This window comes from Euwallacea similis, chromosome 5, assembly GCF_039881205.1.
Source record: "Euwallacea similis isolate ESF13 chromosome 5, ESF131.1, whole genome shotgun sequence".
Classification (NCBI taxonomy): Eukaryota; Metazoa; Arthropoda; class Insecta; order Coleoptera; family Curculionidae; genus Euwallacea; species Euwallacea similis.
This window is the reverse complement of record NC_089613.1, coordinates 2586498-2604068: the sequence shown is the minus strand read 5'-3', so window position 1 is coordinate 2604068 and position 17571 is coordinate 2586498. Positions and strand designations below refer to the sequence as shown.

General features: G+C 36.7%; 2 protein-coding genes across 5 annotated transcripts in view; one reads left to right on the top strand and one right to left on the bottom strand.

The window, feature by feature from the left end:
• LOC136409302 (uncharacterized) overlaps positions 1–15702 on the bottom strand; it is a 157973-nt gene extending 142271 nt beyond the window's left edge. The window contains exon 1 of one of the 4 annotated variants that reach the window (XM_066390710.1): positions 15312–15702. In XM_066390710.1, coding sequence (XP_066246807.1) covers positions 15312–15349 — 38 coding nt within the window. In that variant the 5' untranslated portion in view covers positions 15350–15702. The remainder of the gene's footprint in view (positions 1–15311) is intronic. The other 3 variants (XM_066390709.1, XM_066390711.1, XM_066390712.1) reach the window with 3 other exon arrangements.
• fidipidine (coiled-coil domain-containing protein 93) overlaps positions 1–17571 on the top strand; it is a 242044-nt gene that overhangs the window by 176366 nt on the left and 48107 nt on the right. The gene's annotated exons all lie outside the window — the stretch shown is intronic.

The window sequence follows — 17571 nt, the reverse complement described above, 5'->3', positions numbered from 1 at the left end:
CACTTAAGATCTTTTTCAAAAACCCCGCAAATCCACTCAGAAAAACCTCATCAAAGCCGTAGAGAACAAAGTGAAATTCCACACCATTTTGTACTAACTTTTGATGTAAATCGATAGAAATTGGGTCACCGCACTACATTGGGAACGTGGGCGTGCCAGGATGAAATTCCTGTAGGCGGGTGGCAAACGAGATACGCCGATATCTCAGATAGAATAATAGTCATATTCTTATAAATTTGTTGTAGAATATTATGTAATTAAATCAATCGCTTCATTCTTCAGATTCTATCTTCACATAGTAAAACAATCTTTCCAACAATATCTAAATTGCCTATTTCGCTTTCCCCGGCATGATTAAGCCGTTTTGCAATAACGTTCAAAGCAGTATTATTATTACTATCAGCTACTTAAAGCCTCTCTCAGTGGGTACCCACTTATCCTCTTCCTGTACTGCAGGATTGATGTGACTCATTTAATCGAATACCTCCGAAGGAATTTAAAGCCACTCACTGATGTATTGTTATTGGGATATTTACATTCGCTAACTACTTCCGCTCGGGGATCGTGTGTGGGCCTTTAAGGGCCTATTAGGAATGCCAATTTTCAGTAATAAAGTTCGATGACCACAACATTTTTTTTAGATAAATATTAATTAGTGTGCAGATGCACACGTTTAATGAACGAGACTACACGTGAACGCCAGGTGAACGGAGCGATTAAAACTAAAGTGAATAGCAATTTGGAAAGTCACAGATGATTTTTCGAGTTGCGACACTGCAGATGTTCAACACCTACGAACTAGTTTAATTCGATTTGTTTGTTTCAAGGAAAACGTTCGGAAATAGGTACATGAAAGTGGAGTATTGTGTTTTGAATTCAATACAACTCAAGTTTACCTTCTTTGGTTTCTTTCATGTTATAACTTCCTCTGCATTATTATCTGCCTATACTAACCACATAAACATGCATCAATATACTACGTGTTACTATGGGCAACATTTCTGGAGATATTAGCTTTCACGCTTCGCAGTACATTTGGTGCTGGTCTAGTTCTCATAGGAAAAAGCTCGGTATGTATATGAATTCCCATCGGCCAGGCGATATGGTGCGAAATACATGACTGCTATTGAAGTCTAGATTGTTTTATATGCACGCATGCATACCTAAACTTCAAAGGTTCTACATATATGTGAATATCTGCAAACTAAAGCGTAGATATGTTTGCCGATAAAGTACCATAAAGTGCCTATAAATTGGGTTTCTTGAAATCGCTATAAAAAGTTTCCAGAGGACACGTTTCATCTGTTGTAAAGTATGACTCTTTTGCTCCAGATCTGTTATGTAACATGTCTTTTCTGAATACTTTAGATAGTTATTTTCAGTGTCACTCGGCTAGCGTATAAACTGAGCTTATACGTTTCGCGTCACAAGCAAAATATTCCTCCAGTTTCATGCCAAGATTGCCAGGTCAGCGGCCGTTAACTATTCCACCTGGAATTTATATGCCGATTAACCAAAAGCACTAATCTAGAAACAGATTAACATAACATAAAATTAACATAGCGAGTAACTCTGACATAAAATTAAGATATACGCATTTTTTCCCCTGCAACCGTTAATGTAGCAGTGATAAACGAGATTTTTAATACCAGTAAATACTCGAATATACGTATGTGTGTGAATACAAGCAGGTATTCGAATGCAAATTCGTTTATCTATCCGATATCCGTACCGAAACCTGTTTTTACTATTAAAACTCTCACTTGCCACCACTGTGCCAATTTCATCAAGATAGATTGAGCGCCACCTACCCTGCGACATAAAGCCGTCTTTGTTTATTACAAAGGGCTTAGTTGAAAACAAAAGCTATGACACTGATCCTGCTTCCAAGTGGTGTCGTAGGCTCTGGATGCAATTGACATGTACGTTACGTTTTCTTTTTGTTTTCGAATCATGTAACAGAAAAAGATGGATATATGCCGCGTCACATTTGATTTAAGTCAGATATGAACATTGGAGGCAAATGAGAGATTAAACTGACAAAATTAGAAAAAAATTACTTATAATATCCTGGGTGCATGGATTACTTTCATCAACAACATGATTTTTTTTTAATTATTTGGGGGTCATTCATTCTTGGAAGTATTACTTCCCAGTGCGTCTAGAATTCTCAAAAAGCGTAGACATAAAAAGGAGGAAGTTTTACACAGGAAATATCGCCAACTATTGGAAATTGGATACAAATGATCAAATAGTTTTTCGAGGATACAAATTGAATGACGGAGGCAACGGGCAATGACGGATGAAACACATAGTTCTAAAGATAATAAAAAAAATCGATATCCCTTCACTATAAAACCCCCAGTAGCAAAAAGCCGTGCATTTCTCCATTTTCTGGTATCTTCTCAGATACCTGAAGATCACTTCAAATTAAGATCTGTTGACTTAACTTCGCATCACTAATCCTCATGACACGACTAAGTTTATCTCATCCGGAAAGCTCACGTATACGCTATTTACAGCTGGTTGCCTATATATTTTCGCCTGGATCTACTCGTACATGCAAAGCTCTGAGGGGAGAACATTTAAGCGGAAGAGTGCCTTTATTTGCCTAATTTGAATAGCGAGCTAAAATTACTAAACTAAATTTGTCAGAAACAATTCTCAGAGGAGATATAGTCGAGTTTCGCATGTTGTTTGAAATTGTCCCAATTATATGAAATGATAAACAATTTCATGGTTACTCAAATCTAGCAATTTAGGCTCTGTACATTTTCAATTTGAGTTCCAGAAGGGTCGAAATAGCCCTCAAAGGCAGTATAATTTGGATTAATAGTAAATAGCACTCAACAGTACTGTTCGCTGTTTTTGAACTATCACTGAAAGTAGCTTAAATCGCATTTCCAGAACTTTTGGACCTCAGATATCCAAGTCTCTAGAAAATTTCACTTAAAGCTCTAAAGAATTACTCAATCCCGATAAATGAATTTTGTACTAACCACGCCTGGGGCGGAACAATTTAAACCTGGAAAAGAGTATTGAAGCATAACTTAATTCAACCGCAAAGATGTATATCACTAACATAAAAACCGCAAACTTTCTAAGCCTGTGTGCTTTTTTAACCATGTCAGACACGCTTCGGTTAATTGATCAACAATATTAGTCATATCGGTTTGTTAATGCTTTTAAAATGTCTATTTGCTTGAAGAACAATACCTAACGAAATATTTGCGTTTAGTATTTTGTTGTGTTGTGCGGTTAATGCGATGGTGTTGACTTACTTCCATAAAATTTCATCGACAATTGTGTCTTACGGTTATTAAGAAAGAGATGTTCGTGCAAGCCATCCTGGAATCTCCAATAAAAACAATAATAAGACCGCTATCTCTACATGGAAAGATCCACATTGTTCCACGAAGCTAACAGAAAAGGGAACCGTAAATCAGTTGAAGAGGCATTTCTTGAAGTTATGTAAACTCGAAATTGGTTTAACAAGATTGGAAAATGAAGAGAAGGAAAGCAAAGTGATGTTATTCCGTGATTGTTTGCACAGTTTTAGCGGAGGCGTCACGCCGTCTGGCAACAAGGCTTCAGTTCACCGACCCACTGTTCCAATACCATTGCTTGGTATACATACCAAACTGATTAAAAATGTGGCACATTCTAGGCGGTTGCCTGATAATTTTACCATGTTGTCTTTTGTTCTTTTCATCCTTCGGCACTTTCTTGCCGCTGCCCAACTTGCATAAAATCTCCCGTACATTTCCTCAACTTGAGACTTCAGGTCGGAAGTTTAGAAGGACTCTCTTTTTCTCACATCGATACATCCTATGCCCATTTAATAGACACAACAATGCGTTAAAAAATAGCTTCAAGTTAATTATAGAAAGAGCCATCCATATGTCGAAAAAAGAGTGTTTGAAAGTCGAATTCAAAACTGCGGGTGTTATTTATAAATAAACATGAGCCACGTCAAGCTTAAAAGTAAACCAAGAAATGAATTTCTTTGTCTTGAAAATATAATTAAGGCACATCAACCAGCCTTAAAAAGAAATCGAAACGCATCGATTATCACGGCTACTTCAAGGAAACCTTTTGAGGCGCGACCAGTCAAATGTCACCTGCTATGATTTCATTACTGGGCAGGAATTGCGACAATCACATAGGAAGTAAGGTGTTGAATAATCTACAAATTATACAATAGGTCGAATGACTTGTTTATTTAGGTATTACAAGATCTTCCACAATCACAAAAGAGGGTTCGAAAACTCAACTCAACTGAGAAAATGAAGCTAATTTTCTCTATCTGGAATCAGAACATCTCTCACAGATTGCACCTGCCAGATTCGAGCTGAAAACCGAATAATAATAGCAATGAGGAGCAACTTCCGTATCAGATACAATCACAAAATACAGAGGGCATTTATATTACGTACAATAAGTCGATTCAATTCATACGACTCAATCAATTCAAGGATAATAGGATACCTTAAATTTGGTACTCTTTGAAAGGGGAACATAGAAGTTGAATGTCATCTAGGATAATAGAACGCTAATAGGATATTAAGTTTGGAATCGAAATCATTTATCAAGGCACAAAAGTGAAAGCTCAAAAAGTGTTAAACATTCTCTATAATGTCCCATGAAAGAATCTTGGCATTTGCCTGAACTTTTATTGTTAAAGCTCATTAATGAATCTTTGACGAGAAATACCTACAAGTGTCCAATTCAAGAGATGGTCGACGTTGAAAAATGCGCTTATTACTTTTACCTGAGTTATTCCCTTAACCACAAAGAAAAGATTATACCCTAAGATAGTATTAATTCGCTCTGCTGGGCTGGAAGGTACTTAACTAAGCGAGAACTGTTGTCTATTCTTCAGGCGAGACGGTCTATCGTTACCCTCAGCTGACTCTCATCACCTGTTGGATACATTTAGGTGCATGACCAGCAACGGAGAGACGAGATTGACCGAGAAGAAAGAAGTTCGGAAAAATGGAAAACTGTCAAGTTCTTCAGGCACTAACGGTATCAAGATGGACACACATTAGTGGTCAATACGCGACCATCGCGGCCATTGATTGTTGTATACCGTACAAACAAACCAGCTCGATGTTTAACGTATGCCGACTGTCCTTTTATGGAGAAGTCAGATGGGTTCAAATCCGCACAGCAAGCCAGCCAACAGAAGCACTTCAATCTTCAATTACGAGTTAGCGCAGTTTCAAAGGTAGAAAGGTATTGAGGATCGGCGTAAATTGTATTTTACCCATAATATTATCACGATTAGATTTCGGAAGCTATTTAATTAATCAAAAAGGCTATGTAGCGCAGAAGACAAAAGAGAGGTGAAATTTGATGAGCTTCTAACCATACAGTATGATCAATTTCTTCTATTACATTGAAGAGCAACATACCGGGTTACATCCGCAGCCAATTATGGGGTTTCTTAATTGATAAGTGACTTCGAAAGCTCCCTACAGGGACGGACTGTTGAATATCCTTTTGTTGAGTAGCTAACCGCGCGGCTCTGCCACAATTGAAAGTACCTTCTGATACTCCTATGGTGAGTCTCTATTTTAGACCACTCTGTACGCGCAACCCAACTCGCAATCTACTTCTTTACTTCCTTCTACCTCTAGTTTCAATAGGACATAAATTGTTGTGAAGTGTCTCCTCAGTCATCTTAAGCTACCTACTGTAATTAACTTTTTGCATTCAAAATGGCAATAATGACGAGCAATTTACTGCAACTGAAAGCTAACTTTTCCTTGGAAGCGGTTGCTGAATAAAATACCTCGATGGAAATTAAAACGTGCGGCATGCTCGTCTTAACATGGGATTTTAGATCGGAACGTTTGAATTAATTTGATGACTTGAACCAAGACGCTAATTACTACACTTGCAATTAAAAGTCTACGTAAATTGCAATATGTATTAAAATATTATGCAAATGTATTCGTAGGTTGTCTATATGTTGTCTAGCTGGTGCATCTGCGAAGTTTGAAATAACTATCCAGTTTTCGTTTTACTCAGTAAGACACATCGCAAGTGCCCTGTCTCGACAATTTCCTATGGTACGACTTTACCTATTCTAATCTACAATAAAATATTAATAATTCGCTAGATTCTCCTGAAAGATGCACTTTCGTTTTATTAGCAGTCATCTGAAACTTCGCTGAAATCTCCACAAATATTTATGGTTAACATAACTTTAAGTCCAGATGCATGAATTGTATGTATTCCGGGTTATAAACGCACTTCAGGGGTTTATGGCTTTTTCGAGGTAATGAAGTTCCAACATTTACAAGTGTTAATCTGTAAGAAGCTTCCTATAGTACGTAAGTAATGGAGAAATTTGCATATTTATGTTCCTACCAATAGATATGGCTTTGCTCACTTTTGCGGTCTTAAAGTAAAAGAATTTAAAAGAATATCAACGGCACTTTTATTCTTGATAAAAAAATGACTATAAAGTATGGATAAAGAGTAATTTTAGCAAGAATTGGCAACGCCGCATTTCAATTTTGCTTTCAAAGGTTCAAGAAAGTATGAGATTTTCAAATAGTTCATGTTCAGAATTAGACGGACTTCCAACAGATCTCATGCCGCTCTGCATCCCAACACAACCTGACGTGATCCTTAAAGTAGTTAACCAACACGTGATAAGATAACAAGAAGTTTCAATACGTTGGACAGAGGAACATTTTTGGAAAGGAGAGTCCTTGGTTTCTCCTACTAAATCAACCAGACTAAAACATGAAAAAAACCAGAGCCTATAAACCACGACAAACTCGGTTGGCAAAATTGCACCTACAACTTACCAAAAATGTATTGGAGATTGAATTGGAAAAAACCATCCACGCCATACAGACGGTCATGGAACAATAATAGTTCTTCCTGGCTTCGCACTGGAGCCACTCATGAAAAGCATCACAATAGACTATTTTAACAGTGAAAAAATTCTAATTGGGAAAGACTACGAGTTCGAGTAAATACCCCAAGGATATTCTGTTTACCCTGTGGGATATACGGATGTTCTAGCCGAATGTGCCCATAGCAGATATCAGGTCAATCACGAAATAAACGAAGAAATAAAAAGATGCCAAGCGTAGCTACAAAACCACGCTGTAAGTTTAGCACCTGAAACGACTGAAGCTGTTATTCTGAGCGGCAAGAGGAACAAGAAAATTATAGCTGCTCGAATAACAATAAAGAAGTCGCGTTAAAGAACTTTGAGTAACCCATTTGTGTCAAATATGCACTTTGCAAAGCACATAAATACTGGAGAGCTTTGTGCAGACCTGAACATTCCACCTTGCAAAGAATAATGTAACGATCCGAACGCCAAATCGAACACTAATTTGGATAGGGTAACAAAGTCGTAGGATTCGCGAACGTATTTCTCGCCCCGTTTGCATTAGTGTTTTGTTCGGTGTTCGGTTCGTTGTACCGTGCGTTATGCAGCCAATTGTTCACTTTAAAACGAAGCTTGCACTGGGACACTCGTAACGGACAAACCTAAATATTTGGCCGCGCAGCAGACCGAACACCGAACGAAACACTAATTTGGACGGGGTGAGACACACGTTTATAAACAACTTTGCGAATCCAATGGGTCTGTTGCCCCGTCTAAGTTTTGGCCTAATTTCGAGATCAGTTCACTTTCTCGTTCGTTGTGCAGTAAAATGTTCAGGTCTGTGTGAAGCTTAATCCCACACTAAAGGATCCAAACAGAGAGAAAAATTCTTGCACTACGGGATTGTCTAATTATTTCGTATGGCACACCAGTACGAAATGAAATAACGACCGTAGCAAGCTGTAATAAACTTCTCATACACAGGATGTTATTTAATTACGTGGCCAAACTTCAAGGTGCGATTCTTTGAATGATTCTTAGGTGAGAAGTTTATGTAAACATAGGTCCAATAATGCTTCGTTTTCAAGATACAGAATGTCAATTTTTTTTTTAATCGTTTTTTTATAAAAATCTTAATAATACTTTAGCTCATTTTGTCGAAATTTCACAGTGTTATTTATCGTTATTATTGTTATTTATGCGCCACTGACTTTTTTTTTAACTTTTATATTTTCCTCGCATTAAGCAACTAAAAGTACAACTTTTTTCTCTTTTGAATTTTTTTCATGTCAAGTTGTGCTTTTAGAAGATTAATGCGAAAAAAATGTAAAAAGTTTTAAATAGTCAGTGGCGCACAAATAACAATAATAATCATAAAAAATTACCGCTAAATTTTAACAAAATCGGCTAAAGCATTATTAACCTTTTTACAAAAAAATAATTAAAAAAAAGAATTTACCCCTATATCTTGAAAACGAAGCATTACCGGGCTTATGTTTCATCTAAGAATTATTCAAAGAATCACCTCTTCAAGTTTGGCCACATACTTAAATAACACCCTGTATACTGAAAGTCGTCAATTCATACAAAATAATTTCTTCAGAGCCAATCTAGAACATCCCTGGAGGTTCTCCCATCGACTTGCTCATACACAGGGCATCACACAATTGAAAAGTGGCAGAATCACTAGAAACTACTTATCGACAAAGCACAATGACCATAAAATCCATGAGGAAATGGATCGAATGCCAATACACAACAGTTATCTATTACTTGACACAGATACTTACAGGTCATGGTAGCTTTAGGCAATATATGAACCGCATTGCTAAAACCCCCCAAATATATACTTATCATAGAAGGTTTACTCAGCCATGGCTATTGATTATGTCCTTCGATAATTTTGACCCAGTCTTATCATCCGATAAGACGCTAAAGTAAATAAAGTGGCTGCTTTCAGCGGGTACGCGAGGTAAGAGGTAGGGACAGTTGAGTTATCAAGAATGATTCGGGCGTTTCTGTGAAAATATTAAGTTGAAGGTTGCTAAAATGGTAGTAATGAGAGATTTAAATTTTGAAAGATTAAAAAATATTATTAGGCGGCAGATCACTGAGTACTTCTTTGAAAACTCGAATGTCCCTACCTCTTACCTCCCGCACCCGCTAGAAGCAGCGCAAGCAATAACTTTAACGTGCTATCTGATAATAGGGATTAACCGAAATAAGCAATGAAATAGTAAAATGAGGCTGATTGTTGAATCTGGAGAGTAAACAAGTTTTCTGGAAATAACATTAAAGTGGTTCGATGAAACGCATGCCATTTCAATGTCTTTCCATGTGAGAGTTCTACTTCTCATATTCAAAAATTTCGCTTCTGACTTTCTCAAGTTTGATGGATATTATTACATATCTTCGGTAACAGACCACTGTAGTTTTTATCGTCCAAGTTTTAACACCAAAATTATTGCCCTGCAAACAAAAACAGATAATCATCTGAAGGAGCTCCTATTTGCAACAAAGGTGAAGGATAAATAAACACGGAAATTCTATTGCACTGTTTTGTACAATATCATGAAGAAATCGGCACTGGAATGGCAACAAATGCTATCAACACCGCCTCTCTTCGACCCCGATGATTTGTCAAAATCACCCCCACAACCCCAATGATTGATCCCAAGGGACAGTTCCGAAGCCGATGAAGGGGGAGAGGGGACAACGGAGAGGTGTTTTAGTGGATGACCGCCTCAGGCACCGAACATATAAAATCATAGAAAGTTCACAAACGTCTGAAAACCCCCCGATAATTCGACTGACCCTACCTCTTAAGAATGAGCCAAACAAGCGAGGGAGTTTTCAATGCCTGCTCTCTTTGGGTTCTATCGGCGATGCTCTTTGATCTAACTAGATCAAAGCACCCGCCTAAGTGAACTTCCTATGATTATATGTTTATATGATGTATTACACATATTATGATTATATGTATGTTCGGAGCCTCGGGCAGCTCTCGTCTGCGACGCACCTGGCCATCACAGAGCCACATACGGCCGAAGAAACGTTTTGAGAGCGAATCCTAGCCGCTAGAAGACCGGGCCTGATGTCGCTTCTCATAATGTGATTTCTTTAAAGGCCTATGTTCACATGTTGAAAGATACCCGCTTCAAGCTTCGAATGATACTGTGAAAAACAAAGGGATAAAACTGAAGACTCTCTTGCAGTACCAATTATTACATTTCACAGAACTCGAAACAATGAATTTATTCTTGTCATAGCAGCAATTAAACACATTAAGCTGAATGATCAAATGACTAATCGAAATAACGAGTGATTAGATGTGAAGGTACTACCGCGAGATAAAAGATAATTCCAAATTATCAAGCTGCGTTTGTCGTCATATATTTGCATGAATCCACTAAATATTCGTGGCGCCTTGATGCCTTAAACTGTTTATCACTCCAATAAAAGTTACACGGGAAGATTTCTATGATGTTACAACCATAAAAGTAATGCAAGCACCTATTTACAAATAATATTATTGCACTTGTCTCTAGGTATACAGGGTGTCCCATTAAAAATTTTCCCCCCACCTAAATTCTTTATTTTTGACGTTAAAAAAGTTAAACAGGGATTCTCCTTTATTTTAGAAGTAGAACTTAAAAATGGCCTCGTTACCCGCATGATCTGTCCCCCCGCACGTGAAATTAACTTCCTTATTTTAAATGAAACCTCCTAACTTTTTTGGCACTTTTGAATTTCTCGTTAAATTTTAAGATAAGTTTATATAAGGTGTATTATTTTTAAAATTTACCGTTTTCGAATTACTTCGGAACATTTGAAAATTTTGACAGTTGCAAGGCCCCACGGTAATCGGTGTTGCTCCCTAACCGTTCCGAATTTCGGAATCGGCCTTTTAGGGCTGAAAGAGGACCTAATAAGCTACGTTTTGGCATATTTGAATTTGAGAAAAAGTCTTCCATAACCCTCGAAATGCACCTCCGAATTTGCATGATCGCAAATGCCCATAAATTGTTTTGTCTCGAATGGAATGTCCCAATCTTTTCGACAAAATTTCTGGACAAAATTTTGATATTTTATTAAAAAAAAAGATAAACGACGATAATTCGGAAAATTTTATAACACATTTTTTGCGCAATTTAATGTTTTAATTTTTCAAAATGCCTTGCAATATCGTTTATTCCCAGAGAGAGAAATAGCATATGTTTCAAACTGATTTTGAATTTGATAAACAACCATAAAGAAGTGTTATGATGTATCGCGAAAGACTTCCCAATTGTTCTACACCTAGATTTTTCAATCCGGATCACGATGCCGTCAAGAAAATTGGGACATACGATTTGAAATAAAGAAACTGCCGACGTTTAAAATCATACAAATTCGGAGGCATATTTCGAGGGTTCCTGGAAGACTTTTTCTCAAATCTAAATACATCTTATGTCAATACGTCTTAGATCAATACCTCAAATACGTCTTACGTCAATACGTCTCAGCCCTAAAATGCCGATTCCGAAGTTCGCATCGGTTAGGAAACAACGTCGATTTCCATGAGACCTTGCAGCTGTGAAAACTTTCAAATTTTTCGGAATAACTCGAAAACGGTAAATTTTAAAGATATGAAACGTTATATAAAGTGACCGTAAAATTTAACGAAAAATCCAAAAATGGCAAAAAATTGGGGGTTGCATTTAAAATAAGGGAGTTTATACCGCACGCGGGGACACGGGGGGACGTATCATGCAGCGACGAGAAGGCACGGATCATGCGGGGTCATGAGGGGACGGATCATGCGGGGTCATGAGGGGACGGATCATGCGGGGTCATGAGGGGACGGATCATGCGGGGGCGAGTAACGAAGTAATTTTTAAGTTCTGCTACTGAAATGAAGAAGAGTTCCTGTTTGAACCGTTTTTTTCTATTGTCAAGAATAAAAAAATTAAATGGCGGTCAAATTGTGAATGGGATACCCTGTACGCTTATGTCCAGACATTCGCGTGTGCGATAGAGCGAATTATCGAAGCACTGTGATTAATTCGAACTAATTAGCTCGCTTTAATTGTTCCTGACCACAAGTATTTATCAGTGACTGTGTCAACGCCCTACTACTATGCCTTGTCAATAGTGCACCAAAGAATGCCTCCATTATAAACTAAATCTCGGCTGTTTGTCGAGTCATACAACGTGTTGATTTTAATAATTTACCGTTCATTGTTTGAGAAAGGAGTTGGTTCCAAGAGAATTTTACCTCGTTTGGTTACGAGCGAAAATTTAAATCTCTCATTATTACCATTTTAGCGGTCTTAAACTTAATAATCCGATCACGACTCGTATGAATGGCGAAATCAAAATCATAAATTTCCCCGTTCATATTAAACTAATAGAAATCGATAAATAACAGAAAACCTCAACCATATATCGCACATTTGTGTAATTGCGTGTGGGCATATTATTAAGACGAATGCACCATGGGTTACATAACTCTTTCGCGTGTCCATAATTTCTGCCCACGGATCGGCTGGTTTTAGCCCTGTTTTAATGAATGTGTGCCGGCATTGTAGTTACGGAAATACCTACCATTGTATTTGGTTCGAAAGTGCTTCATTTGGATCCTAAGAGGTATTTCATTTGTTGACAGTACAATGTCTGAACTTTTGTAAAGCTTCCTACGGTTTTGTTTGTGTTAATGTTTGCTCCGTATTTCCTGTAATCAAATTTCAGGTTGATCGACTCGATTTAAATCCAAAGTAGGACATTCGTGTAATCGAGTTGTGTGTAGGGATTTCGAAAGGTTTCTTGTTCTCAGCTATTACAAATCGAATGAAGGAGATATCTAATGACGACATTTCACTGCAGTTCAGGTTAGTTCGGGTTAGTTTCATTGCATTCCGTTTCATTTGATCCCCTCGTGCGTGAAAACTTCCAATATTCTTCTCTACCGTGTCATGTCTCTTCGATGACTTCGCATCTACCAGTCCGAAAAGTCATTTTGGGCCACATGTCTTTATGTCTTATCTCTCAGTTTTCTAGTAATTTGAGATTACATGGGGGGCATCTTTAATTACCCATTTCTTCGTAAAAAATTGGTTACTCTACAAGGTGTTACTTAAGTACGTTGTCAAACTTCAAAGAGTGGTTCTTTCAGTGATTCTAAGACGAAAAGTTTAAATAAACTTACATCCGGTAATGTTTCGTTTTCAAGCTGCAGGTTGTTAAACTTTTTTAAAATAATTTCTTCGTAAAAACCTTACTAATCCTTTAGCTGATTTTGTTGAAATTTGGCAATGTTATTTATGGTTATTATCGTTATTTATGCTCGAACCATTATCAACTTTGTTCTTTTTTATAGAGCTATCTTGAATTTTCACAATTTTGAATTCAGTTTCTTTTTTCTGATTACAATAATGCATCACATTTTAAAGTTCAGCTTTGCGATTTGGGATAAATATCAAAAATCCTGTTTAAAAAAAAATGTCATGAAAAGGTCATTTATTTGTTTTACTTCGATTAATAAACACATTTTTGATACTGTAAGTGAATTTCACTGAACATTACTGCAGTTAAAAAATAAATATAAATTTATTATTAAAATGCCTTTTTCAAGTGAATAAAAGCGAGATATGCTAAAACTTTATTACATCGAAATGCGTTCTATATTTAGAACAATATCCAGAAGAACAACAGCCAGCTCAAAATTATTTTTATTCCTTTACAGGATTTTAAAATTTTTCTAAATTTGGTCCAACAAAATGGTGTTTCGTCTCATAACGGTAAGGGGGGAGAGCTAATTATTTGCCTGAACTATTTCCCAGTAGAGTCATTTCAAACATTGAAGGCATACATTGATCGGCATGTCCACTAGATCTTTGCCCATTTGATTATTATTTATGGGGAACTATGAAAGACCTCATTTATAAATCTGTACCTACTGATATTAATGAACTGCAAAGCAAGTTCATTACGACTGTAACAACCTAAATAAGACGAAGAAACATGTTAAGATCGATGCAGGATTTAAGAAGACGCATAGAGACGTGTTTAGTCATTGGCCGACAAGCTGAGGAATAATAAAAAAGTGTTTCCACAATTTCCATTTTTTTTCAAATACCTCCGGAAATCATCGTTTTTTTTTTCATTTTAAAACGGGCTGTATTTGAACTCCAAATTACGCAACTTCTCCCGAATTTAACGGCCTCGTATCTTTTATGGTTACCGAGATTCATATCGTCGAGCTCCAGGAGCGAACGCCCTGCATATAAAATATGCTGCTCCTGAATCATGACAACTTTTAAATGAACTTTTTATCCGCGTCTTATAGCAAGTAAGACGTTGAACAGACTGCTCAAACGCCCTGCATATCCTCTTTGGTCAAAACCTCACCTTACCTAAAAACACGCTTTCCCAGCCACCAGAAGAGTACAACATCAACTTAATTTGAATATTTCAGATCTTACTCTTTCTAGTATACCGTTTTTCTTTTTCACGTCTTCTCCATTAAGACTTTGATATGTGAGAATAAATTTCCTTGTAGGGCTGAATAGGTAATATGATTCGAGGCCTATTGTATATAATAATAAAAACTCACTTTATTCAAGTGATAGTGTAACTTACTACGGACAATTTATAGTTCTTCTAACAAGGTACATCACAAAGTAGGTCATCATCTTGTGCTTGTGCAGCTCAAGTGCTCTTGTGATAAGATAAAACTAGAAAAATCATTACCAGTGTCAAAGTAATTGAGTGTTGAATTTATAACCGATCTTAGGACATAGAGGTAGTTTTATTGTAAGTGCAGCCTTAAGGCATCATCCTAAATGGTCAAAATTATTTCTTCAAGCTCAGAAAACAATTAGAAAGACGTCCATAAATCTTAGATCTCAATTAGAACCTACAATAACATCAATCTTCCGTCTACGTCTGATTGCAGCAGTAATTTTTTTAATTAAGGGAATTGCCGCATTCAAGTGCCGTTATGAAGGAAATTTCATTAAGTTGGTTTTTAGTGTTCCATAAAATTCCAAGTGTATTCCATCATGCAATTTAGACCAAAGATCGATAACTCCCGGCCTTTCGCCGATCAACAGAAGAACAGCTGACATGCCCTGGCGGGTGGCATTGAATGTGACGTTTCTGGATCGATACTGTGTCAGAATGGCCTAGAATCGTCTAAACGGGCTTGGAAATTAATTTTAGTTTTATCATAGTTGGAATAGATTTGGGTCAGATTTGATTAAAAATTTAAGCGACAAATTTACTTTTCACTGAGGGAACTGGTTCGTTATCACATTTTTTTTATCGGCAATTGAGCGTTCTGAAAAAATTCGAATTCCATGATATTTTTCCGAAATAATTCTATTTTCGAAGACATATAAACATTTTACGTTGGTTCGTTCAAGGCCGTCACTAAAAATACTCGGACCTGTCATAAGCCTGAGAAATCTACCTTTTTGGTTTCCAGCGCCGTTTCAACACCCCTAACATTTTTCCTTAGAATCCACACTTGAAACGGTCACTCAGCAGCAGCCACACACAATCCCAAAGTAGTTCAAGTGCATTCAGAAGTAACACAACCAATTTATTGTTTCAATAAAATATATTCAAAAGTTTGGCAAAAATCATGATCCAATCGTCACCATTTTACGATAGCCGCATTAAACTATTGAAAATTTCCCTTTTTTTCAAAAAAAAAGCTTAAGTGCCTCCGAGATATCGACGACGAGGTCGGAAAACAAAACACACGGTCTCGTAACTCGCACCTACTCCACGGTTCGTAATCAAGATGCTGTGTCTGAAAATAAACAGTCGACGGTCTACGGACTGTTCAACAGTCACGTGATGCAGCTACATGCTCGTTTATTGGCGTAGTCGAAATGGATTGCAGTTGCGGCGCGCAGAGTTGAAAAGCCGCGGATGTGCATCACAGGTGTAAAAAATATGTGTTTCGGGCACAGAAAGGCAGCACAGCTCATTAATTGATACATTATTCATTTTTGGTCAAGGAGTTTTAACTTGGACCAATGTAATAGCGGCCATCTTGTTAAATCGATATGACGTTCAAAGATTTCTGATTAGTGTTCGACATCAGATTTAGAGGCGCTTTTCAATGACATGTTACTCCAAAATGGCGCTCATCTACCATTTTTAATTTTGAAGACACCATTATTTGTATATCGATGTGCGTGCAGCGTTTTAAATGTTTTAACGCAAAATTTATTAATGCCATTTTTTTTAATAAACGTGATTTTAAGTGGATTAAAAATCAAATTTGTAATACATTAATGCTGAAAGTTTCTCGCACCATACAATATTCAAAATTTACTGCCCTATGAAATATTACTCCATCCTAAGTTTCAAGATGGTACCTGTTTACTATTTTGACTGTTCAACACACTATTTATGTGAATATCAAAAGACGCTCTTAGTTAAAACTGTTTTGACGCAAAATTTATAACCACCGTTGTGTTTATTAAACATGCGTTTAACCCAATTAAAATTCCAATTTGATAGCGGCTACTTTGTTTAAAAAATATGGTAGTAATAGTTTTCAGAATAATCGATGGCATAATTATAGTTTTTTCCAATAAAACATCACTTAACCCTCAGTTTCAAAATATCACCAATCGGCCATTTGCAATTTCCATAATAGGTTTCTCATCAATAGATCTCATAATTAGGAAGACTTTCGGTGATTATCATTAGCCTCTCACGAAGTCTTCAATTAGGCTGTTTTCTCGAAAACTCATACCTTCCTACAATTTTTTAAAACTGCCTTAAGGCTCCTTTGAAATAAGCTGTTTCTTCGAATTAATGATCAAGTTTCATAAACGCCATCTTCTTCAATAAACTGCAAACCAACATCGCACTTAAACTTAAAAGCGTGTCACTCATCTCTGGATGCAATAGAGCTTCACGCCGCCATCTTAATATTTTTACACACCATTTGTATGTCAAAGTACACGTACGAATATCTGAGAATATACGATTTTATTCAGACGTAAAATGCAATAAGGCCTCGCTCAATAGCTGCTGATTTCTAAAATGGCGTCCATTGTTCAATATTACCATCCTAAAATCAAAAAAGCTTTAAATGAATACCCTGAAACTGTTTGGATCAACTTGTTTGTATAAGTGAAGTCCGAACGAAAAATATGTTTTTCTATTCACATTCGCCATTTACCTTAAAAAAATGACAGATTTCTTAGTATACATAATAGTATTCCGAATTGGATGTATTTTTTACTGAGGTACCACTTGACTCTGAACGATTAGATTCAAGATGGCGTCAGTCCTTCATCTTGAATTATGGAAACACCATTTTTGTATCAGAAGGTTGTATATTATATAATTATTACTAAAAAGATTTAAAAAAATTTGATTAACGTATTGTATATTTGATAATCCCGAAGTGATCTGAATTGCTTTGCCTAAATCCCCCTTCCTAACCTGTGTCCTGAGTTATAATACCTATAGTGAGCCTAATCTAAGCTGCTTAACTTTGACTGAATTCTCTTATATGTACATTTAAAGTGACCGAAACCCAATGAACTAAAAGAACTCATTGTAGCATTTTTTTAATAGTATTGCCGAGGTCTCTCTTTTACAAATGAGACACTAATCCATGACGGCGCCCCTTTACGTCTTATATGCACCGAAATATGACGCATCTCTGACGCTACAAAATGGCGCCATAGGAACACTAATAA